The sequence below is a fragment of the Ciona robusta genome, chromosome 11, assembly GCF_009617815.1.
Source record: "Ciona robusta chromosome 11, ASM961781v2".
In the NCBI taxonomy this organism is placed as follows: domain Eukaryota; kingdom Metazoa; phylum Chordata; class Ascidiacea; order Phlebobranchia; family Cionidae; genus Ciona; species Ciona robusta.
The window spans coordinates 6,143,077-6,166,620 of NC_143245.1; the positions used below are offsets into that span (position 1 = coordinate 6,143,077).

The window sequence follows — 23,544 nt, forward strand, 5'->3', positions numbered from 1 at the left end:
CAGTCGAAACGTAAACTACTTTTTATACCAGATGAGCCGCTAAAAGATTTTTAACGCTATACCGATTTTTGTTTCGGAGAGCGTTCGCAGCGGCGACCGAATAGACGAACATAGGTTGCACTGTGTGTGTTTAATTTTAAGCGACTGGCATCGTTTTTATTTACACGAAGTGTAACATCATTTTAAACTATATTAGACAAATAGTGTGAAAAACATATCAAAAGGCAGTGTACAAAAGAACAACCCATTAGATAGCAATGATTTCATTTTTCCCTGTGGAAAAAATTTGAAACAGTTAAATACCCGCAGTGCTCGCAAACAACAAACATGCTGCAACACACAGTGATCTTACCTGGGATCTGGGAACTGTGACAGAACTGATGAAGCAGCAGATCGATTTTTGCTATCTGTAGCAGAAGTATCACATTAGTTTGAGGTATTATTAGGATATATGGTTGGTTAAGGTAAGATGGTTTTCATACTTTTAGGGTGGACAATTTTCTTGCCGAATTTAGAAGATTTTTTAGGGTGGACAATTTTATTGCCGAATTTAGAAGATTGTTATAATTGTGGGCATATGTTTTTCTGGGAAAGCCACTTAACAACAAATGCTTTAACCCAATGGTCCATTCATGGGTTGTTTAAGTTGTCAGCCAAACATTCAAAAACAAAAAAAAAACACAAGTTACATATGTTTGAAAAAATACACTTAAAGTTACATAGGTCCAAAAAAAATTACAGACAAAGTTACATACACGGTAACTTGTAAGCAGGCCCTAGGTGTATATATGAATCATAAAATTAACACTTATGTTATAACTCCTGAAGTTCCCTGCCACGCAAATATAAACAAGTTCCATTAACTCCTAACATAAGTGTAATAATACACACAACAAAATACCTAACAATCTAACATCACCCACAAAGTTACATGGTAGCTCGTAAGCCGGCACAAGGTGTATGAAACAGTACATCAACTGCCGTTTTCCGGCCACGCAAGAATAAAGTTACATCCATTTATTCATATTTCATTCTTTACCTTTGCTTAAAACAGTAAGCAGTTGAAAATAAGTCTTCTGTAAATTGGTTTTGTAAGGTGTTTCATTATCACTCATAGCTTCATTGAACATGTGAAGCAACAAGCCAGTGACATATTCACATTCGAGTGATGTAGCACATAGTAAAGGTACAAGCTGGGCACTAAGAGTTGGCAAATCGGATATTTTGTTGATCTCGTTGAATGCGTCGGGTGAGGACCTGCAGAAAAAGTGTTTAAAAGCTGCGTTGATAGACCTCATGAGCCATGCTCACTGTCGGGAGTGTCGAAATGGTTTTACTAAGGCGCATTCATATGGTACAAAAACGGCTGTAAAATGGATAAAAGCTATATTGGTTGTAAAGTAAGTTTTGATTGTGTTAAGATACGCTTGGGTTCAAGGCTCGTCGCTGCTACCATTGTGGGGGTATGCGTCCTTGGTCAAAACACTTAATGGAGTTGTTCCAACCCAGTGGTCACTAATGGGTTGTCTAAATTGTCATCACACACACTGAAAAAACAATCATCTACAAAGTTACATGCATGATTGCATGGTAACTTGTAAGCGGACATGAGGTGTATGAAACATAACATCTATGTTATAACGAATGTGGTTTTCCCATGCACCCAAGGATAAAGCAAGTTACATTCATTCATCCATTTATTCAATATACTTTTATCCTTATAAATGAATGAATAAATAAACTTCTTATTCTTGCGTGGCTGATAATTTAGAAAACCCACTAACCACTAACCACAAACTCACTTTAAGCTTGCCAAAATATTTGCAATGATGACTGAACATACACATCTAGCAAGGTCAGGGTAAGAGAGCTTAGTTTCGGAATCACTGAGCGAAAAATGCTGCTGGACAATTTTTCGAAGTGGTGTGCGTACTGAAAGCCTAAACGTTTCCAAAAACCCATCCACGTTTTGTCGGTTGTATGTTACCATGGATAGAAGTGTATTGCTTAAGCATTGGAAGAAATTGGATCTCACACCCTGGGTACAGATGGTAAAAATTTAAGTGGAACTGAAGTGAAATTATATAATGGAAGTAAAAATAGTTCTTACTAAGCTAAATATATATAATTCCAATTTTTTCCATTTAAAACAGCCTTTTCCAGTAAATTCAAAGCTGTGAAATTAATTTGCGGTAAAAATAGAACTGAAAAAATACCTGCAAATAAACTCTTTATCTACTAGAAAAATAAAACAAACATTCGTTTTATATGATTACGCTTTTATATCAATTATTTTTATGATTAAATTACAAGAATAAACAACATTAGGTGTGTGTTAACTCTTATTTAAATTGAACTTACCTCTTTTTCATCAGCTGACCAATCAGACAGCAACATATGTTCATGTATTTCACACAACAGTGATGTAATGTCACCCAAGTATTCTGTACCTGAAATATCTGTAATCCATTAAAAAAAAGTTTAAAACATGTAATTAACTAAATATAAAATTTTATTCCATGGGTGAGGTCCTACAGTGTGGCAAGCCATGGGTCCTGAGATTTAGACCAGAGTTGGCCCATTAGAATGTAACACCCAGGGTATAACACATTTAGTGACCACTGGGTTGGAGCAATGTCCCAAGTGTTTTGTCTAAAGACACATATTCCTACCAGTATTGAGCATTGAACCCGGTATCTTTTGGTTACGATGTAAGCTACTAACAACTAAGCCACAGCGAGACTTTACATACAAAAAATAACTATCTTTTTATCAAATTACCTGCGCTGAAAAATTTCGTCAAAAAATCTAAACTGGTTTCAGCAACTTGAATACCGGATTTAAGAAACCAAGCCAGTTGTGGGAAAATTACAGACAAAGACTTTTTGCAGAGGGAAAGTCTTCGTAAAAAGTTACTCCCAGCTTCTGTGCTTGCGCTGTGTGTAGCAGAGAGCATTGAAGTGCTAAGGTTTTCCAACTATTAAAAAAAATGGTTAATTTATAAGCAATCTAATATAATTTTAAATTTAAAAAATAATGCATTTGGGGTGAAAGAGATATTCTGTTACGTTATTCACTATTTAAAAAAAGTGTGCAATAATTTACTTGATATCTAACACAATTAAAAAAAAGTATTTGGAATAAAATGTGGTGCATTAGACAGAAGAAGATTTTCTGGTAAGTGTTTAATTGTGATCTTAAATGACAGATTTTTTAACATCCTATTCAGGTAGCTTTTATCAGGGTATGCCGTTAAGTGTCTTGTATTGTATAAAAACACATATGCCCACAATAATAGCAGCGTCAACCCTTGAACACACATCCTCTACACTACACACGTAAAAGACTATGCCATGGCGCCAGGTTGTTTTTTCCAACCAAGGCATGTAAAGCATTGTGTATGCTGTTGCTGCAAGGCATATTACAAGTCCAAAAAAACCTGACATTATATTGAACAAAAATAACATTTGGCTACTGTACCTGGCTACTATGAGAAACACCTTGTACAGTTTGGAATAAACCTTCAGATATTTGATTCACAAACTTTACAATGGTGGTTGGGTCATGTTGTGTGACTGGCTCATCTGTATGATAAAAATATTTTTAGGAAATTGCCTTTTTTTGTTCTGTCTGGGTGAGGTCCTTGAGCACCAAGGATTTGGCCCATTACTCAAATTATAGAAAAATGTTTTGTTTGTATACATAAAATAACAAATCAAATAACTTTGTTTAAAACTTTACTGGTACCTAATTTAGGATTGTGTAAGCGGCAGATAGAGTTACATTGTTAAATGAAATGTTATGTTTTGAGGCTTCTATTCTATGTGGGTAAGATTCTAGTGTGTGATGCCTTGGGACCGATTTAGATCATAGTTGGCTTAATACCACAACACCACACCCAGGGTGCTGCAATCCATTAACGACTACTGGGTTGGAGAAATGTCCACTGGGACAACTAATTTTTCAATATAAAATGTTCAAAAAAGAAAACCTACGCTACATTAGTTATAACAATTACTAAAAAAAAGTTATTACAACTATTAAAAAAAGTTTTAAATTTAAAAACCTGGTTTGTTGTGAATGAAATACACGTGACCAAGCAGTGTAGTTTGAAGCTCAAGAGCTGAAATTAACATCTTGTCGTCCCATTTTGTTAACGTGGGTGGTTTGTTTTGAAAGCGTAATATTAGTTCAACCTGTAAGTATGATTAGGTTGTTAAAAAAACAGGAGTGAAAGACTTGAATTTTTTGAAGGGGCAAAATCTCTTCCCTATTGCAACCACAGGCATAAAGAGTGCTTATGTTTTAAACTGTAGGCATGGGTCATACTTTTTAATGCCCCCTTTTTTAAAAAAAAAATGCAGCAGTGGCAACCCTTAAACAGGAAAACATTTTTTTCATCTGAACACCAACTGTTAGGGTGTAAATGAGAATGCATCAGTTAAAAAAACATTGACAAACATGAAATTCTGGAATTTTACTACATTAGTAAAATTTCTTTTGATACAAGTATAAATGTGAAACATTTTTTTCTAAACGCCAACTCTCACTCCAGTAAAACAAAAAAGGAAACAATAAAAAAAAAATAAGTGTTTAACAAAATAAACTTACCGAGCAGGAATTTAGAAAATCAGAAATTGAATAAATAATCTTGATGCAGTTTTTGTCCTTTAACAGTTTCTCCCAAATACTCTCATTCTCCATACAAAACCTCAGATAGATAACAGCTTGTTTCACTCTGCACTCGTTTTGAATTGCAGCAAATCCAACAGTTTTCTGGTATTTTCTTGCTGAACTAGTTGAACGCCTTGGCTGTGCAAAAAAAGTTTTTTTTTTACAAATTAAAAAAAAAAATTAGAGCAGAATACAACAACTTCCATTCATTCATTCGTTTATTGGTTCATTTATTCAATCATTCTTTCATTCGTTTGTTCGTTCATTCAATATACCTTTGAAGTAGTTTGTGTTGCATCCGTTGAAGCATTAAACCACTCATGCACAAGGTCGAGCACCTCCCGCCCCATGTTCCACTTCACTAAACACTGGATCAGCATCTTGATGTAATAATCGGGGGAGTCATCGGGGAGAGCACGGAGCTTTGGGAGGATGCTTTTGCTGGAGAAAAAATATACCTTAAATACAGGTTGGAATTTATTTTAGAGCATAGGGGTAGCATTAGGGGTGAAATGATTTTTAAAACAGGAGTGATATCAAATATTTGGCAACCAGAGTAATTAGTGTGAATGCAGAGGCGATGGATTTAAGGCTATTCGCTGCGACTGTTGTGGGTGTATGTGTCCTTTGGCAAGACACTTAACAGCAACTGCTTCAACCCATCAACCCAGTGGTGACTAACGGGTTGTCTAAAATTCAGCTATACAAAAAAAAACGAACACCCACGAAGGCACGAAGTTACATTTATGGAAACCTGCAAGTTTGCTGGCACGAGGTGTCTACTTTTAAACTACATTACACCATGCTATACCCCCTAAACCTCATAGACACCAACCTTAGAACTGGCATACTAGAAGGATGCATGCAAGCTGAGATTTGAAAAAGTGAATTCAATTTTCTCTTGTCGTGAAATTTCTTAAAACAGTTGTGCAACAGTCCAGGCAATTTTGTCATGATTAGTTTTGCGAGGTTCCGAGATTCAGCAGTTGTTTCTTTCTGTGCATCTTGTGCAACTTTTTGTGTCATTGAAGGCACTTGGTAGGTCACGTATTGCAACATTATGAAGATGGTTTCAAGCAAACCATCAATACAGTTCTCAGAAACGTTCTGGGAGGACTCCTGGAAACAAATACTCAGGTTTAAACTAGGAGACGCCCTGGAAAAAAAATTCAAATTTTTGAAAGGTAGGAACACCGATAAGCTACTGATTAGTGTTTGTGTTCTTGGGCAGTGCTCAAAACCCAGCAGTCACTATGACGTACATAAAGCTCACTGGGAGTTGGGGTTATGAGCCAAATCTGGCCTAAATTAAACTACTAAGACAAAGATTACGCCAATTTTTTTAGGGGTCTATCTGGTACAAAAACAAAGTGTATTTCCGACATTTCGTCTGCAATCAAGCAAGACTTAATAAGTGAATGCATTGTAACATTTTGGGGTAATTGGCCAATCCTGGCCTAAATCCTAGGACCCATAGCTTGCAATATTGCGAGACCTCGTCCGTGTCATATATAGAATGGACCTCAACAATACAACGCAAGCGGGAACTTTAAAAAAAGGTAAAAAAGCAAGATATAAAAGTAAAACTAACATCATGATTTTGATTTTCTTCCAATTGTTCACTTGATGTATCAGAACTACTCTGTAAGAAATAAAACACAGACGCACACAACTGCAGTATGAACTTTTCAGCTTCAATTATTGACAGATTATCTTTAGCGTAAAGATAGAACTTGCGAGCTGCGTTATGGTTTCTTGAGTAAAAGTTGATGCACCTCTTCACCCAAACCTGTTAAAAAGAAAATATACAATGTGTTCGGAAAGTCACTGTGTACTTACATACTTATTAACAGATATGTTTCATTATACAATCCAGCAGTCAAATATGATTAACAATTAGTCAATTATAAATGAAGTTGAAAGTGACCCTCGTTAGCATCAATACAGGCTTGTACCCTAATTTTGTTTCTAAGCACTTCAATCAGTAGATATAACAAGTATTTGGCTCTTGTTTAAAGCAGTGTTTTTGTTACATTTTTCTTCTCTTTGTGCTACTACTACTAATATATATACTTTATTGTTTGTTCTTTCGAGACAGATAAATTTAAATGCCCATTGTCAACATTTTTTAGGTTACCCATTTTGCTCATTTTTTTTGTCAATTGTTATATAAATCTTGTTAAATGTGTTTTTTTATCTAAATCACTAAAAGTCTGGTTATATTTATTTACCTTGATGTTTTGGTCTGGTGGGAGAAAAGAACCTTCAAGTAAATCTACAATCCTGCTAGTAATAGTGTGATTATCCACATCTAACTGCGCGATTATGTTGTTAACCGGACACACATCCCAAAACGAAATGAGGTCAGTTTTCTTCACATTAATAAGAAGGTCCATGAAAAATAGTCGAACTTTTTCGTTTGCGTCGTGGATGCAGTTGGAAAGGGAAGGGAGAAGTTTTTGGAGCAATCGATGGCTAAAGGGATTTGAAAGGAGGATGATAAGACCCTCCATCACCGATTGCCGGACTTTTGGGGAGCTAGAGTCAAACGCGAGGTTCGTACAAATATTCCTCGTCTGTATCGCGATTACATGAGCAGGGATGACATCCCAATGTTTTGTGAAGATTTGGCAGAATCCGATAATCGCCAAGCTCCGGATCTGAGGTTGGGAGTCGGAGACAAGGCTCTCAATTGCCGTGAAGAGTCGCTGGAGGAGCTCATTCTGTTTATCGGCTCCTCCATCCGATTGAAGTGGAAACGCATCAAAAAGAAGATTTGCTGCGTTGGCTCGTACCATTGCGTTTGTGGCCTGTAAACATGAACATTAAAGATACATATGTGATCAATGATCATACCTCTTAGCCAAAAATGTAAAACAATTTCGGGCAGATGAATAAATTGTAGACGTGGGTAACCTGACACCAATTTTTGATGCTATAACAGTCTCCAAAATTCAAACTGTATTTGGAAAAATGGGGGTAAGTGCCAAGTGTGGCCTAAATCCAGTCCCCATAACGTGCCATGTGTCTGTGGTACATTATTGCCAAGGTAATTTTGCCACAAAATATTATGCTTGTCTCTATTTTGTGTCAATGTTTTTAACTTTCAAACCCACCCACCTTTAGTGATCTCCATAATATAGGACTATACAATCTCTCTACCATGTGTGGGCATGGCAAGGTTCTTTGCTTCACAATTTCTTGAAGGATTACTTGGAAAGATGTGAACAAACATTGAGAAGAAACTTTGTTACGTGGTGCACATACTGCCCTGGAATTAGAAATGGTTATTTAGGCCTGTTTTTCATTTCATTTTAGTGGCATACTACACGATACACCATTAATAAATAAAACTTTTGTATATGGATAGAGATGCTCAAATGTGATTGAAAGGTGGCATTAAAGTTTAAGCATTTCTATTAATACACACATTTTGATTTGTTTGATAAAAAAAATCAAAAAAATTTAAAAAAAGTTTTTTTAACAAATTCCGCAAGTTACCGCAACAATATGTCTGCTCTTTTAATGCCATTTCAAAGAATTTTACTCTGTGAGGTACCTGTACATTACATCTTGTATGCAGATCTCTTCAAAATGTAGTTTCTGATCCTTGTCAGCTAAGGTCCAAGTCAAATAATAAAGATTGCCGTACATGTGACCATTGCTATGGCCCAACATGGAGTATATGCTGTCTATGATAGCTCCATGTATGCCTTTCATAATATCCTTAATGTGAAAGTAAAAAAATAAAGCTGATTGGAATTGTATTATAGATATATTTTATAGGTTTGGTGCTGTAGCATAGTGGTTAGCATGTATGTCCCTAACTCATAGGGTATAGGTTCAGGGCTTGTTGCTGCTACCATTGTGGGTGTAAATGATCTCTGACAAGACACCTAACAGCATTAGCTGGCATGAGGTGATGAAACAGAATTCCTGTCTTATAATCAATTAAGTTACATTTATTTATCTATATACATATTTTGTTTAAAAAATACCAAAAGTTTCCGTAAAAATATCTAAAAAAATCCATATATATATATATATATTGAAGATACAGAATGAAGAGAATGTGTGCTGTGTTGAGTACCTGATTTAGAAGTAATATGTAAGAAAGAAACATTTGGCCTTTTCTTTGCTTCAAAAAAGTGGGATGTGTAGAACATTTTAATATCAATCGCCTTAATTCCTGAAAGCATAGAATAGATTAAATTTATGTTCGGAAAAATTTTAACAAAATTTTTACTTGAAAATCTTCAACATTTGGCTGATCACCACTTGATTGAATAAAACTTCCCGAAAGATCGAACAGATCAACAGATTTTTGCATCTTACACAACTCTGCTAACCAGTAGGTGTTTTGCTTCTAAAAACAAGTAAACTGTAAATAATATTTCAGAGGGTGGTACAAAAAGTAGTGGACTACTGTATTTCAAACGTTTCGATTGTCACCCAAGTACTTTTTGGGGATTTAAAGCGATATGTATTGCAGTTGAAACATTGGTTTTTAACTTATCTATGGTGATCTTTTAAACAAGACAATCACAGAGGAAAAGCTTTACAAATTCACTAACTTTTGAAGGAATATCACAAATAGTTCTGAGCAAATAAATCCACACATTGAGACAAAGTTCTTCTTTCTTAGGCAGATCTTTCACCCACCAAGTAATACACAACTTGCAAATATTTTTCGGCAAAATTGTTGAATTCCCAGACAAAACTGGTAATGAACCTGGCATACAAAAAATTTAGATATAAATGCTTTGTAACTTTTATGACTTAAAGAAAGATATTGCAATTTGCAAGCTGAAGCATAATATTAAAGATGACAAGAAAAAACTGTAAATGCCTGGACTAATACCTTGTACAATTGTTGTTGTTAGGCAAAGGATACTATTACATATTACTGTATACCGAATGTGAGTATCTGACCTATCTCTCACCAGTGAACTTACAGTGAAAATTTGATAAGTTGTTAATAATTTTAAACTAAAGTTATATTTAAACTAAAGTTATAAAAGTAGAGTAGGAACAATGAAAACCATCTAAATACCTAGATATTTTACCATACAATAAAACCCCAATAATTGTAACTGCAGGAAACAATTTAAGACTTTAATAAAGTTGAAAAACAAAGTTTTAATACTGACCATGAAAAATAAGAACAATTTCCAATAATTCGTTGCTTACAACTGGGTTTTCACCAACAGTAGCAGCAAAGCACAATGCACAAATGTTGTTCAGTAGAATTGTGATTTCCTCCAACTGCAAAAAAAGGATTTATTATGTCTGTTTTGTATATATATACCAAGGGCTAAGTGACCTGGATGAAAAGATCACAGTTGTTGGTTACTGAAATAGATTTTAACTTTAAAAACCCTTTTACTTTAAAGATAAAACATGAAATTACCCCAAAATCAAACAGTTTCTATCAATTATTGTTGCGCAGCAACGTAGGTTTATTATTTTCATTAAAATCCGGGGTGACATTGTTAAAATGTCTATATTTGTCAAACAGTAGGAACTTCTCATATTGGTATCTAAAACACATGTTTAAAAAATGTCATGCACGGCATGGGTCCCTCCTGTTAGGTCTTTAGCAATTACGCATTGGCATACATATTCCATAGATTAAAGCAATACAGATCAACATACTGAAAATTGTTTATCCGTCTCATTTTCATTAGCATCTCCAGCTACAAGTAACTGTTCCATTTGTTTAAATAGTTCAATGAAAACTATATTCAGATTCTGCCACATGGTTTGGTTGTTGTGTTCACTTTGAGCCTGAATGAATGAATGTAACTTATTAACCCTCGAATGGCCGGGCAAGGACAGTTCTAGTGTGCCTAGCAGCAGGAATACATATTATACATCCATAAAAAAAATAGAAACCTATTATATGAATACCATACCTGTAAGGTTTCAGACAAAGTTTGAACGGTATCCCTCAGTTTTTTCCGATTCGGACCACCAAAGAAAAAATATTCCGTGTTTGCTCCCAATTTATTGAAGTAAGTTTGCAACGCTGATCGGCCATCTTTTATTGATGTGAATAAATCCTCAGTGTTTGAAGACATGGTAACAAAAAACCGTTGTCTAGAATTACGCTTTACAACTTAATGAGACAACTCACACAAATGTTTTCAATTTCTAAACATCAAGCCATTTTATGTTAAAATTGTTGTTACAACAGCTACAGTATTGCGCGTCAATATAATAACAAAAGTTGAATAACATAACTTTACCGTGTACTCCATGCTAATTCACAACAAAAACACGTAACAGAACTCCTTTAAATCCTTAATGGGCGACGAAAAAGCAACAAATTCTTACGCAAATAATATACTTAACTTCGATTATCGAAGATAAATTTCCCGCGTCTTGTCACGTGACAAAACAATCAAACATTTCTGTCAAGGAGCACACCCGATTCGACCCGTGATTAGCCTTAGACATGAGAGAAAGTTCGACAAATGTTAGCGCATGAATGGGCGCAAAATAATACTTTCATACCATAGCGGTACGCGATTAACGCTATATATGGTTAAGTGCGTGATGTTGAATATAAAGCGAAAACGTGAGGCATTTAAATTATGACATTGGCAAAACAGTTAATTAGGGTTACCGTGTCTGTAGGTATTTGCAGTGAATTGTAGAATTAAAAAAGGTAAAAAGCATTAGTTTGGCAACATATTCTTGCTTTGTTTTAGGTTATTAATAGAGTACCAATTACCAGATTTGGTTCATTCAGTGCGCCTTTTAAGCTTTTTATTCCATCCAAACGATGCAGATTGTATTAAAGAACGTAGATTTGTGCCAAAAGTAGCCCTGCTGTATATTTAAACATTCTCCAGTCAATCTTAACACAGGTTGAGGGTCTCCTTTTTCATATTTGTTTTTCATACTTCCCCTCCGTAACTATTCCCCCGGCTACTTCCCCCATGACCTTTCCCCCCCGGCTACTTCCCCCATGACCTTTCCCCCCGGCTACTTCCCCCCATGACCTTTCCCCCCAGCTACTTCCCCCATGACCTTTCCCCCCAGCTACTTCCCCCCATGACCATTCCCCCCGGCTACTTCCCCTCCGTAACTATTCACCCCGGCTACTTCTCCCCCATGACCATTCCTCCCGGCTACTTCCCCCATGACCATTCCTTCCGGCTACTTCCCCCCCATTACCATTCCTCCTGGCTACTCCCCGCATGACCTTTCCCCCCGGCTACTTCCCCCATGACCTTTCCCCCAGCTACTTCCCCCCAGCTACTTCCCCCCATGACCATTCCCCCCGGCTACTTCCCCTCCGTAACTGTTCACCCGGCTACTTCCCCTCCGTAACTATTCACCCCGGCTACTTCCCCCATGACCATTCCTCCCGGCTACTTCCCCACCATGACCATTCCCCCGGCTACTTACCCCATGACCATTCCCCCCGGCTACTTACTCCATGACCATTCCTCCTGGCTACTTCCCCCATGACCATTCCTCCCGGCTACTTCCCCCATGACTATTCCCCCCCAGTACTTCCCCTCCGTGACCATTCCCCGGCTACTTCCCCTCAGTGAATATTCACCCGGCTACTTTCCCCCATGACTATTCCCCCCGGCTACTTCCCCTCCATGACTATTCTCCCCAGCTACTTCCCCTCCGTGACTATTCACCCAGCTAATTTCCCCCATGACCATTCCCCCCCACTACTTTCCCTCCGTGACTATTCACCCAGCTACTTCCCCCATGACTATTCACCCCGACTTCCCCCATGACTATTCCCCCCGGCTACTTCCCCTCATGACTATTCCCCCCCGGCTAATTCCTCCATGACAATTCTCCCCGGCTACTTCCCCTCCGTGTCTATGCACCCCGCTACTTCCCCTCCGTGACTATTCACCCAGCTACTTCCCCCATGACTATTCACCCCGACTTCCCCCATGACTATTCCCCCCGGCTACTTCCCCTCATGACGATTCCCCCCCGGCTAATTCCTCCATGACTATTCTCCCCGGCTACTTCCCCTCCGTGTCTATTCACCCGGCTACTTCCCCCCATGACTATTTCACCCGGCTACTTACCCCCATGACCATTCCCCCGGCTATTTCTCCCCATGACCATTCCCCCCGGTTACATCCCCTCGGTGACCATTCCCCTCGGCTACTTTCCCCCCATGACCATTCCCCACGGCTACTTCCCCTCTGTAACTATTTCCCTCCGTCGCTTTACCAGTTACCCTCTGTACAATTGGTGTAATGTGTAAGTAAAAGTTAGAATGATGAGATTGAAATGAGTTCTATTTATATTTTAACGTTGTAGTGTTTATAGTTTAATGATAACTAACCTATGATAGAATGATGGGCGAGGCCTATTATGTAAATATTAAATAACATTCTTTTACAGAATAAAGATACGATGTGGTCCATTTAAAGTTAAAGTTCCGGGTAAAAGAAAAAAATCTACATCGTTGTTGTATGACACATTCTACTTAGCTGGCACAAACGTTAAATCATACAATGTTACACCTTCATGTTCACATACCAACAAGTTAAAGTCATGCACCAGTGATTTCTCTGCAACTGGTATCATAAATGATATGGAGAGAAATGACACAGGTTATACCTTTGTACCCAATGAACTTTTTTCAAAATTAGCTCATTTTTAATTTGTATTTTGATATTAGATTCAAAGACATACAAGGAAAAACGAATGGGTTTATCAAAATGCTGGAGAGAGCTGGAGCCAAATTACTGTTGATACAGAGCCACGAACGCCTTTAATTACAAAGAATTCTTATGTGGATTTTATGTGTGATCTAATTGAAGTGAATAAAATGAGGCACTGGACTCTGTTACTAATGAAAGTGATGATGATGATGATGATGAATGTGAATAAAACATTATGTAAAACTGATTTTATCTAAAATTCTCTGTGTTGTAAGATCAAGAAGTCTTAAAACGTAGCTTCTATTCTATCAAGTGTAAAGTTGAAGAAGTGTCGGACGGTGCACAACATTTGGCGGTTGTATTAAAACAGTCAACCATTAAGTCCCTTATAAACTATAGTATGGTGGAATAAGATGGCATAGCGTAGGCAAGAAAAAAAAAAATTTTTATGTTTGTTTATCACCAAATGGGAGGAGGAAAGAGAATAAAATCATGTTCTATCTTACCCCACCCTACTATAAATAAAAAGAGAGAGAGAGATATTTTAACTGGTAACAGATGCCTTCAAAATTCAAATAATGATGAATAAAAGATTGTAATAAAGGATATTTTATATACATATTAGTGTAGTAAGTCATCTGAAACATACCTGAATCCTTATTACGCACACATATCTGTACAAAGTATAATACAACTGCACAGGCGTACATAGGTTTTAAAATCTTCAACAGCAGATTACTCATGAAATTTCGCAATTTTGTGCTACAGTAAGGTGGCGCTGCAGAGCACTTATGCTTGGCCTGTTATCAAGTGTATCACTTCACGCAACAGATAGAAGTTGAACTATTGGCCCTATTAAAAACTAAGAATGCTATAGGAAAAATGCAAATGGTGAAATGTAAACGTGCGGCGGTGATTCGAACATCGAATTCAGGTCGGGTGAGATGCAAACGTGCGGCGGTGATTTCCAATATCGAATTCAGGTCGGGTGAAATGCGAACGTGCGGCGGTGATTCGAACATCGAATTCAGGTCGGGTGAGATGCGAACGCGTACGGTGGTGATTCGAACAACGAATTCAGGTCGGGTGAGATGCGAACGTGCGGCGGTGATTCGAACATCGAATTCAGGTCGGGTGAAATGCGAATGTGCGGCGGTGATTCGAACATCGAATTCAGGTCGGGTGAGATGCGAACGTGCGACGATGATTCGAACATCGAATTCAGGTCGGGTGAAATGCGAACGTGCGGCGGTGATTCGAACATCGAATTCAGGTCGGGTGAGATGCGAACGTGCGGCGGTGATTCGAACATCGAATTCATGTCGGGTGAAATGCGAACGTGCGGCGGTGATTCGAACATCGAATTCAGGTCGGGTGAGATGCGAACGTGCGGCGGTGACTTCGAACATCGAATTCAGGTCGGGTGAGATGCGAACGTGCGGCGGTGATTCGAACATCGAATTCATGTCGGGTGAAATGCGAACGTGCGGCGGTGATTCGAACATCGAATTCAGGTCGGGTGAGATGCGAACGTGCGGCGGTGATTTGAACATCGAATTCAGGTCGGGTGAGATGCGAACGTGCGGCGGTGATTTCGAACATCGAATTCAGGTCGGGTGAGATGCGAACGTGCGGCGGTGATTTCAACATCGAATTCAGGTCGGGTGAAATGCGAACGTGCGGCGGTGAATTCGAACATCGAATTCAGGTCGGGTGAGATGCGAACGTGCGGCGGTGATTTCGAACATCGAATTCAGGTCGGGTGAAATGCGAACGTGCGGCGGTGATTTCGAACATCGAATTCAGGTCGGGTGAGATGCGAACGTGCGGCGGTGATTCGAACATCGAATTCAGGTCGGGTGAAATGCGAACGTGCGGCGGTGATTTCGAACATCGAATTCAGGTCGGGTGAGATGCGAACTTGCGGCGGTGATTCGAACATCGAATTCATGTCGGGTGAAATGCGAACGTGCGGCGGTGATTTCGGACATCGAATTCAGGTCGGGTGAAATGCGAACGTGCGGCGGTGATTCGAACATCGAATTCAGGTCGGGTGAGATGCGAACGTGCGGCGGTGATTTCCAACATCGAATTCAGGTCGGGTGAGATGCGAACATGCGGCGGTGATTCGAACATCGAATTCAGGTCGGGTGAGATGCAAACGTGCGGCGGTGATTTCCAACATCGAACTCAGGTCGGGTAAAACGCGAACGTGCGGCGGTGATTCGAACATCGAAGTAAGTTAGGAACACGAGTCCGGGGTATACATTTCATAAACACACAAATTTACCGCAACTTCCATCTGTTGCGCGAAGATATACGCTCGATAACAGGCTAAGCATAAGTGCTCTGCAGCGCCACCCTACTGTAGCACAAAATTGCGAAATTTCATGAGTAATCTGCTGTTGGAGATTTTAAAAACTATGTCCGCCTGTGCAGTTGTATTATACTTTGTACAGATATGTGTGCGTAATAAGGATTCAGGTATGTTTCAGATGACTTACTACACTAATATGTATATAAAATATCCTTTATTACGATCAGAATAAAAATATGTTGTAATAGTTTTGGCATAATCACAGTTCAACAGAGTAAAAAGAATTGTTTAAATACACAGTAAAAAAAATTGTTTAGAAACACAGTAGAAAAAAATGTTTAGATACACAGTAGAATTTTTTTTAAATACACAGTAGAAAGAATTGTTTAAATACACAATGGAAAGAAGAACTATCGTACTCCACCGCCCCACTCTACTATATAAACTTAATTTTCCTGCATGGCCGTGTCCAATTCTTCTTGGAATTCAGCCAATCATTATTTTCTTCCATCACAATCTTTATTTGGTTGCATTCTATATGAATTTCTCTGAAAAAAATTAAATACTACTATTTCAAACCCCTTTATTATATGATAACAAGAATACAAGTGAATGTAAACTGAGTACATGTCCACAAACAAAAGACACACTAAAAGTGTAAATCAAAGTACTATCGAAAAAGCTTTTTTCCTAATTCATTACCAAAACATAGTTTAACCTTTAAAGCATACCTATGTATATGCATGTATTATTGCTTTCTTAAACCATGGGTCTGGAACGAGGAACCTATGTGAATCCAGATATAGGATAAATTCAATCTTGGCATGATTGTTACAACTTTTTTCGTGACTTTCCATAACATAACAATCCATTTGTAACAACAATCAACTAAAATAATCCAATCGTAACAAGCATGCTAGGAAATGCCAGGTGACAATTATTTTGATTGCTTGTACTTGTTTACCAAGATATATTTGCAAAATGTAATCTTAGCCAAAAAGTTTCCAAACCCATGGCTCACAGCCTCACAGTATACTTATTTCCCCAAAAATCTAAACACTTACTGGTGCAGCAAAAGTTTCAAATTTTCTTTATATTGAATCAATTTCTTGCATGCTGCTGGGCCATATCCGGACGGGCATTTAAATGGTATCCCACTGGGCAAACCATTCATTTTCAATCAAAACTCATAGATTTTCGAATATGGCATTCTTGCTGTTTGCCCAACAGCTTCTGCTGTAAAGATTAAATTTTAAGTATTAGAAACTGCAATACAAAATCTTGACAGCAATATAACAGTTTAAATAATTACTCATAATATTTTTCATTGTAGATTTTTCGAACCTCTGTTTTAAGTTTTCCTAGCACTTCGTGCTTATTCTCTTTTTCTTGTGGAATAGACACATTTAGTCACATAAAGCGGAGAGCTAAATTTGGTATTAATATTTTATTATATAGCTATTATAGGTTTTTTTTAAATGAAAGGTATCAATTGAGCAGGAGTACTGGTTTTTCGAATAAACAAAAGATGTTTAAACGTGAACACACCGGATATTGGTTCATGTGGGACAGACAGGGGGAATAGTCACGGATGGGAAGTAGCGGGGGGGGGGGGGGAATGGCCGGGGAAATAGTCATGAGGGGAAGTAGCCGGGGGGAATAGTCACCGAGGGAAAGTAGCCGGGGGGAATAGTCATGGGGGGAAGTAGCCGGTGGAAATAGTCTTGGAGGGGAAGTAGCCGGGGGGAATAGTCATGGCGGGAAGTAGCCGGGGGAATAGTCATGGGGGGAAGTAGCCGGGCGTAATGGCCATGGGGTAAGTAGCCGGGAGGAATAGTCATGGGGGGAAGTAGCCGGGGGGAATAGTCATGGGGGGAAGTAGCCGGGGGGAATAGTCATGGGTGGAACCATGGAAGTAGCCGGGGGGAAATAGTCACAGAGGGAAAGTAGCCGGGGGGAATGGTCATAGGGGAAAGTAGCCGGGTGAAATAGTCATGGGGGGAAGTAGCTGGGGGTAACGGCCATGGGGTAAGTAGCTGGGGGAATAGTCATGGGGGAAGTAGCCGGGGGGAATAGTCATGGGTGGAACCATGGAAGTAGCCGGGGGGAAATAGTCACCGAGGGGAAGTAGCCGGGGGGAATGGTCATGGGGAGAAATAGCCGGGGGAACGGTCATGGGGGGAAGTAGCCGGGTGAAATAGTCATGAGGGGAAGTAGCCGGGGGAATGGTCATGGGGAGAAATAGCCGGGGGAACGGTCATGGGGGGAAGTAGCCGGGTGAAATAGTCATTGGGGGAAGTAGCCGGGGGTAACGGCCATGGGGTAAGTAGCTGGGGGGAATAGTCATGGGTGGAACCGTGGAAGTAGCCGGGGGGAAATAGTCACAGAGGGGGAATAGTCACCGAGGGGAAGTAGCCGGGGGAATGATCATGAGGGGAAGTAACCGGGGGGAAGTAGCCGGGGGAATGGTGATGGGGGGAAGTAGCCGGGGGAATGGTGATGGGGGAAGTAGCCGGGCGAAATAGTCATGGGGAAAATAGCCAGGTGAATAGTTACGAAGGGGAAGTAGTCGGGGGAAATAGTGATGGGGGGAAGTAGCCGGGGGTAACGGCTATGGGGTAAGTAGCCGGGGGGAACGGCCATGAGGGGAAGTAGCCAGGGTGGATAGTCATGGAAGGAAAAAAGCCGGGGGAATAGTCACGAAGGGGAAGTAGCCGGGTGAAAAGTCACGGAGGGGAAGTAGCCGGGTGGAAAGTCACGGAGGGGAAGTAGCCGGGGGGAATAGTCATGGCGGGAACTAGCCGGGGAAATTGTCACAGGGGAAAGTAGCAAGGGGGAAAAGTCACGAAGGGGAAGTAGCCGGGGGAATGGTCATGAGGGGGAAGTAGCCGAGGGAATGGTCATTGGGGAAAGTAGCGGGGGGAATAGTCACGGAGGGGAAGTAGCCGGGGGGAATGGTCATCGGGGGGAAGTAGCCGGGGGGATGGTCATGGGGGAAGTAGCCAGGGGGAATTGTCACGGAGGGAAAGTAGCTGGGGTGAATAGTTAGTTAGTTATGGAGGGGAAGTAACCGGGGTGAATAGTTACGCAGGGGAAGTAGCGGGGTGAATAGTCACGGAGGGGAAGTAGCCGGTACCTAAACACAAATATAAAAAAGGTAACGCTCAACCTGATTTTAAGCAATTACAGACTGAATTATGAATGTGTCAATTGCTATTAAGATTGACTGGGGAATGTTTAAATATACAGCAGGGCTACTTTTGGCACAAATTTACGTTCTTTAGTACAATCTGCATCTTTTGGATGGAATAAAAAGCCTAAAAGGTGCACTGAATGAACCAAATCTGGTAATTGGTACTCTATTAATAACTTAAAACAAAGCAAGAATATGTTGCCAAACTAATGCTTTTTACCTTTTTCAAGTCTACAATTCACTGCAAATACCTACAGACACGGTAACCCTAATTAACTGTTTTGCCAATGTCATAATTTAAATGCCTCACGTTTTCGCTTTATAATTAACATCACGCACTTAACCATATATAGCGTTAATCGCGTACCGCTATGGTATGAAAGTATTATTTTGCGCCCATTCATGCGCTAATATTTGTCGAACTTTCTCTCATGTCTAAGGCTAATCACGAGTCGAATCGGGTGAGGAGCAAAGGTACGCATAGTAAAAGTTGTTTCTAAACGTGTTTTTAACCATTATTTACTTAAATTACTATGCCACATACAATTCTTTTATTGTTACATTTGTATCTTATCTGATCATAAGGTTTTCCCACAGTGGTTAAAGCAGTCGCCTCATAACAGAACAGTACCAGATTGAAAACTCTCTTTGACATCTGGCTAACAGTGTGTGGTATATAGCAATATAAGATATTACCGATCTAGTCCAACCCAACTGGTCGCAACTGAAATCCTAAAACTGTCAATTCTACAGTCTTTACTTTCTAATATTGAACTAGTTATTCCAGACAAAACGAAGAAAAGTGGTTTACGAAAAATACACTACACTGCACACAATATAATACAGTCATACAAAATATGTATGTATCATACATTTCTGATTTCACAAAAGATAATGCATTTACTTTTATTATTGCTATATATTTATTAAAATCAATTACAAATTCATCTGAATTTTTGAGGTACACACAAAATAATTAATATAACAACATTTCAGTTATGTTTTTATCATGCTTAACTGATTACAGTTAAGAATGAAAGGTAAAATTGATATAGGTTTTTTGAATTTTCCACTGAAATTAACAACTATCTGCAAATATAAATCGGTTTGTTAATATCAATTGAAATTTGGAGACGAAGATTTTAGAAACAAAGTGCTTAATTTTTAAGTAAAATACCCTTGAACTTTTAGAAAATTAATAAAAGATAAGCTACTGCAAATAACCAAACTAAAATAAAGTTTTATTTTAAAATTGAAGAATAAAATTGTACTTCATTTATGTAACAGAATAAACGCTACAAATATGTAAATTTTAAAAATCGGTTTATCTCCTTATAAGTCACAACTTCTAGTAGCAAACTCGAACCATGCATTATGGCTGTATGGTGTGTCTGGGGTGCAGATCGAATCAGGAAAATTTGGCTGCAATAAAAGTTACATCTTGCCATTAATATTGGTTACCATTTTAGTGTTTTAAGTAGGTGTACAAAAGGTAAGGCCATTCTTAAAGTAAAATCCTATACCCTTGAAAAAATTGCCATTATAATCAATTGAACATTTACCAATGCAATATTACAGTAGGGTACTCTTGTGGTTGCGTAGAAAGATTAAAATCTACTTGAAACTGCTTTATTCTTCACTGTACCCTTTGACCATACACAACAACAAAATTTGGTTAAAACAGTATAACGACTTACGTTGTTTATTGCATTAGGCCAATTCTGAGTCTCCAAGCAGATAGCTGAATGCTTGGTATATTTAACACCTTGTTTTCCTTTCATTCCATTGAGAAAGTTGCCAGTATAAACTTGAATACCAGGTTGGTCTGTATACACCTTCAGCACACGACTAGTCCCAGCATGGGTTAAACTGTGAAAAATTAGAACAATACGAATAAACCGTCTGTTGCAGAAATTGGTAAAATTTTGTTACAAATAGGCATGGCATATCTTCATACTATATTCAAATGGTGTATTCATATAATGTATGGTCTTGCACATTTTTGCATTTATAGGTTGATGGTACTAAACTTCAATTTACAAAAATTGGTAAAACAATTGTCAATTGTCACAGTAAATAAAATAAAACAAACTAAACTAAAATCAATTCCAACCTATTTAAACAGAATTTAAATAAAATCAAGTAATGACATAGAGTTGAGACAGTCTTCAGAAAACTTACACAGCAGCCAGTTTTTTGGTTTTGTCTCTTGTTAAACAGAAGTTATGATCATATCCACCACCAGGAAGATTAAGCAAAAAATCTTGAGTGAGTTTTCTTGGTTCGTTTTTGAGATTAAAATCTGTTTTTTCAACGGGTGCCATATCACCTGTGAATGTAGTTTGTAACTTGCTTTATCCTCATGTGCCAGAAAATGACAGTTGTTATAACACAGGTGTTCTGTTTCATACACTTCGTGCCTGCTTTTGAGTTTCCATGGTATGTAACTTTAGCGTCACACTATAACGACTGTTGTTGCCAGCCATGTGGAGATAATTAAGATACATTAACAGTAACTGGAGGATTTAAATTAACTTGTTTAATAAATATTAATGAGACAAAACAAAAATACTTTTACAAATGGGAAAAGTACCACTATTTTGCCATATAAATAATACTTTTTAGCAGTTTTTACCTGTAACAAGGCAATGTTCATCTGTTGGTAAATAATGATCGGCAGGAATATTAAGGAAATGGTCACAAAAATTTTCCCACTTGCTCTGTAAAATGTCACTTATTATTTGTATGGGCTGACATCTTACGTATGTTACTTACAATATCTTTGATGAAATGAGAATGGAAACAGTCGTAATATAGCGCAGGTGTTCTGTTTCATACACCTCATGGCCACTGAAGAGTTACCACATATGCAAAATTATGGGTGATTATTTTTTAGATTTGTTTTCTGTATAGCTGACAATTTAAACAACGCTAAAGAAAACATACGGCCACAATGATACCAACATCAAGCCTTGAATCGTATCAACTGGTCGAAAGCAAGCCATCTATCCACAAAATTAGTTTCGACAAGTTACTCTATTCTATGTGGGTAAGGTCCCATAGCATGGCACGCCATGGGTCCTAGGATTTATGTCAGGATTAACCCATAAAGCCACAAAAAGCTACTTACATGCCCTCCAAGATTAAAATTAGCATGGTTGGTAAAATTCATTGGTGTTGGTTGGTTTGAGGTTCCTCTGTATTTTATTTCAAGTTCATTGTTATGAAGTATGTAAGTTACAGTGACAACCACATCTCCAGGAAACCCCATGTCACCATGAGGACTTTCGAGCCTAAAATTACAAATGAATGAATTTATTTTGTCTCCTTGGTCTGAGAAGCTGAAAAAATTTAGAAAGTAAAAAAAAATAAGATATATGAAGGAATGAACGTAATTTGCTTTATCTTTGCATGGCCGGAAAATTGACAGTCATTATAACATGGAGTTCTCTGTTCTGTTTCATACACCTTGTGCCAGCTCATGAGTTACCACGTACCGGTATGTAACTTTGTGGCATGTGGGTGTGTTTTTTGTGTATGGCTTGCAATTTGGACAACCCATTAGTGACCACTGGGTTGGAGAATAAATTTATTTTGTCTCTACTATTTATTGTTTTATTTATTTTGTCTTATTTTTACAAAAAGGGTTATTTACTATTACATTATGAAGCAATCACAGCAAGTCTAAAATTATTTAATTACAGTTTAACAAACAATATATATGTTAAGAGCATAACATAAAGAGAAAAAAAAATTGAACTATACCTATTTGTACCTGAAGGTAACAGAGTTGTTTTCTGCTGATGTACACTCCCATACTTTCTGTTAAAAGCACGGGATATTAAATGTAATACAAAAAAAAATAAGCTATAATGCCATCGGCGCCTTTTCAAGAATGCAGGGGAGGCGGAAATAGTAAGACATGTATTCTTTTTATGCTATTGAATACAGATAAATGCAGTGCAGAAAACTTTAGGGTTAGCCTGCCCTACCACTTTATGTTTGGCGTCTATGTATACTGTTATCACTAACCGTATCGAATCCCGCTGAGCCCCCATGGTTACAGTTTGGACCATTATTAACATCCACAACCCATTCTTGGCCATTGAGGTGGAATTTTCCTTCGCTTATTCTGTTTGCCACGCGTCCTACTACGCATCCAAAATAGTTTTTGCACGAAAGATAATCTGAAAAAAAAATAGATTTAAGTAAACTGTGTTTTAGAATTAATAAATTTTATAATATCAAGACAGAAACAGTCGGCGCTAGGGAAAAGTGGGCAGCGCACGTGCTTCCAACCCAACTAAGGGCTGCAATGCTTGCTACTGCTATTGTAGGCGTATGTGTCCTTGGGCAAGACGCTTAAAAGCAATTGCTCCAAGTTGTCTAAATTATGGGTTGTCTAAATTATTATCCATATATAAAAATTGTTACCCTCTAAATTATCGAATCCAGTGACTATGTCATCCCTGTTTCCAAACCTGTCTGGAACCTTCAGATAAGCAATAGTAGCCCCATAGTTGATCAAGCCCAACTCAACATGATTGGATTTTAATTCATACAAATTTACGACTTGACCATTTTTAGTCTTTCCAAACTCACTACATTTTACATGACCCATTTTTCCTTATGCCTGATAATTAAAATGCAATCCTAATTTCAAATACAAGTTATGAACCAAATATATATATATATATATATATATT

The 23,544-nt window shown here is 38.4% G+C and overlaps 3 protein-coding genes and 2 long non-coding RNA genes across 12 annotated transcripts; 2 read left to right on the top strand and 3 right to left on the bottom strand.

Annotated features, from left to right (window-relative positions):
* Positions 1–115: 115 nt before the first annotated feature.
* On the bottom strand, positions 116–10,973 carry LOC149728777 (condensin-2 complex subunit G2-like). The gene is made up of 21 exons (XM_089888390.1): positions 10,590–10,973; positions 10,330–10,461; positions 9,825–9,939; positions 9,249–9,406; positions 8,921–9,040; positions 8,765–8,863; positions 8,234–8,400; positions 7,795–7,945; positions 6,906–7,484; positions 6,266–6,463; positions 5,510–5,793; positions 4,950–5,115; positions 4,612–4,812; positions 4,067–4,196; positions 3,481–3,584; positions 2,782–2,977; positions 2,362–2,465; positions 1,803–2,038; positions 1,040–1,257; positions 353–407; positions 116–273 (listed from the first exon to the last, which is right to left on the bottom strand). The coding sequence occupies exons 1-21, from the start codon at positions 10,752–10,754 to the stop codon at positions 264–266; spliced, it is 3,588 nt and encodes a 1,195-aa protein (XP_089744516.1). The 5' UTR covers positions 10,755–10,973; the 3' UTR covers positions 116–263.
* Positions 10,974–11,174: 201 nt separating this feature from the next.
* Positions 11,175–13,575, top strand: LOC149728778 (uncharacterized). Of its 3 annotated transcripts, none has more exons than XR_016385994.1 (3): positions 11,175–11,344; positions 13,066–13,277; positions 13,346–13,575. XR_016385994.1 is itself a non-coding variant. In XM_089888042.1 (3 exons), exons 1-3 carry the CDS (start codon positions 12,776–12,778, stop codon positions 13,417–13,419), a joined length of 432 nt encoding a protein of 143 aa, XP_089744168.1. In that variant the 5' UTR covers positions 12,761–12,775; the 3' UTR covers positions 13,420–13,575. The 3 variants fall into 3 exon arrangements, 1 of the variants encoding a protein (XP_089744168.1); XR_016385995.1 differs by lacking the exon at positions 11,175–11,344 and adding an exon at positions 11,471–11,546; XM_089888042.1 differs by lacking the exon at positions 11,175–11,344 and adding an exon at positions 12,761–12,921.
* A 968-nt stretch (positions 13,576–14,543) lies between these two features.
* On the top strand, positions 14,544–16,340 carry LOC149728779 (uncharacterized). The gene is made up of 2 exons (XR_016386002.1): positions 14,544–15,328; positions 15,474–16,340. It is a non-coding gene; the product is annotated as an uncharacterized LOC149728779 (long non-coding RNA).
* Positions 15,843–19,647, bottom strand: LOC149728780 (uncharacterized). 6 transcript variants are annotated; one of them, XR_016386000.1, is made up of 4 exons: positions 19,059–19,630; positions 16,990–17,072; positions 16,710–16,881; positions 15,843–16,193 (listed from the first exon to the last, which is right to left on the bottom strand). It is a non-coding gene; the product is annotated as an uncharacterized LOC149728780 (long non-coding RNA). The 6 variants fall into 6 exon arrangements; XR_016385998.1 differs by having other exon boundaries at positions 16,710–17,072; positions 19,059–19,647; XR_016386001.1 differs by lacking the exon at positions 16,990–17,072 and having other exon boundaries at positions 16,710–16,878; positions 19,059–19,601.
* Positions 19,648–19,737: 90 nt separating this feature from the next.
* On the bottom strand, positions 19,738–23,465 carry LOC149728781 (galactose mutarotase-like). Its single transcript, XM_089888026.1, has 8 exons — positions 23,273–23,465; positions 22,871–23,025; positions 22,614–22,660; positions 21,969–22,131; positions 21,474–21,558; positions 21,020–21,167; positions 20,536–20,707; positions 19,738–20,260 (listed from the first exon to the last, which is right to left on the bottom strand). Exons 1-8 carry the CDS (start codon positions 23,457–23,459, stop codon positions 20,171–20,173), a joined length of 1,047 nt encoding a protein of 348 aa, XP_089744152.1. The 5' UTR covers positions 23,460–23,465; the 3' UTR covers positions 19,738–20,170.
* Positions 23,466–23,544: the final 79 nt, after the last annotated feature.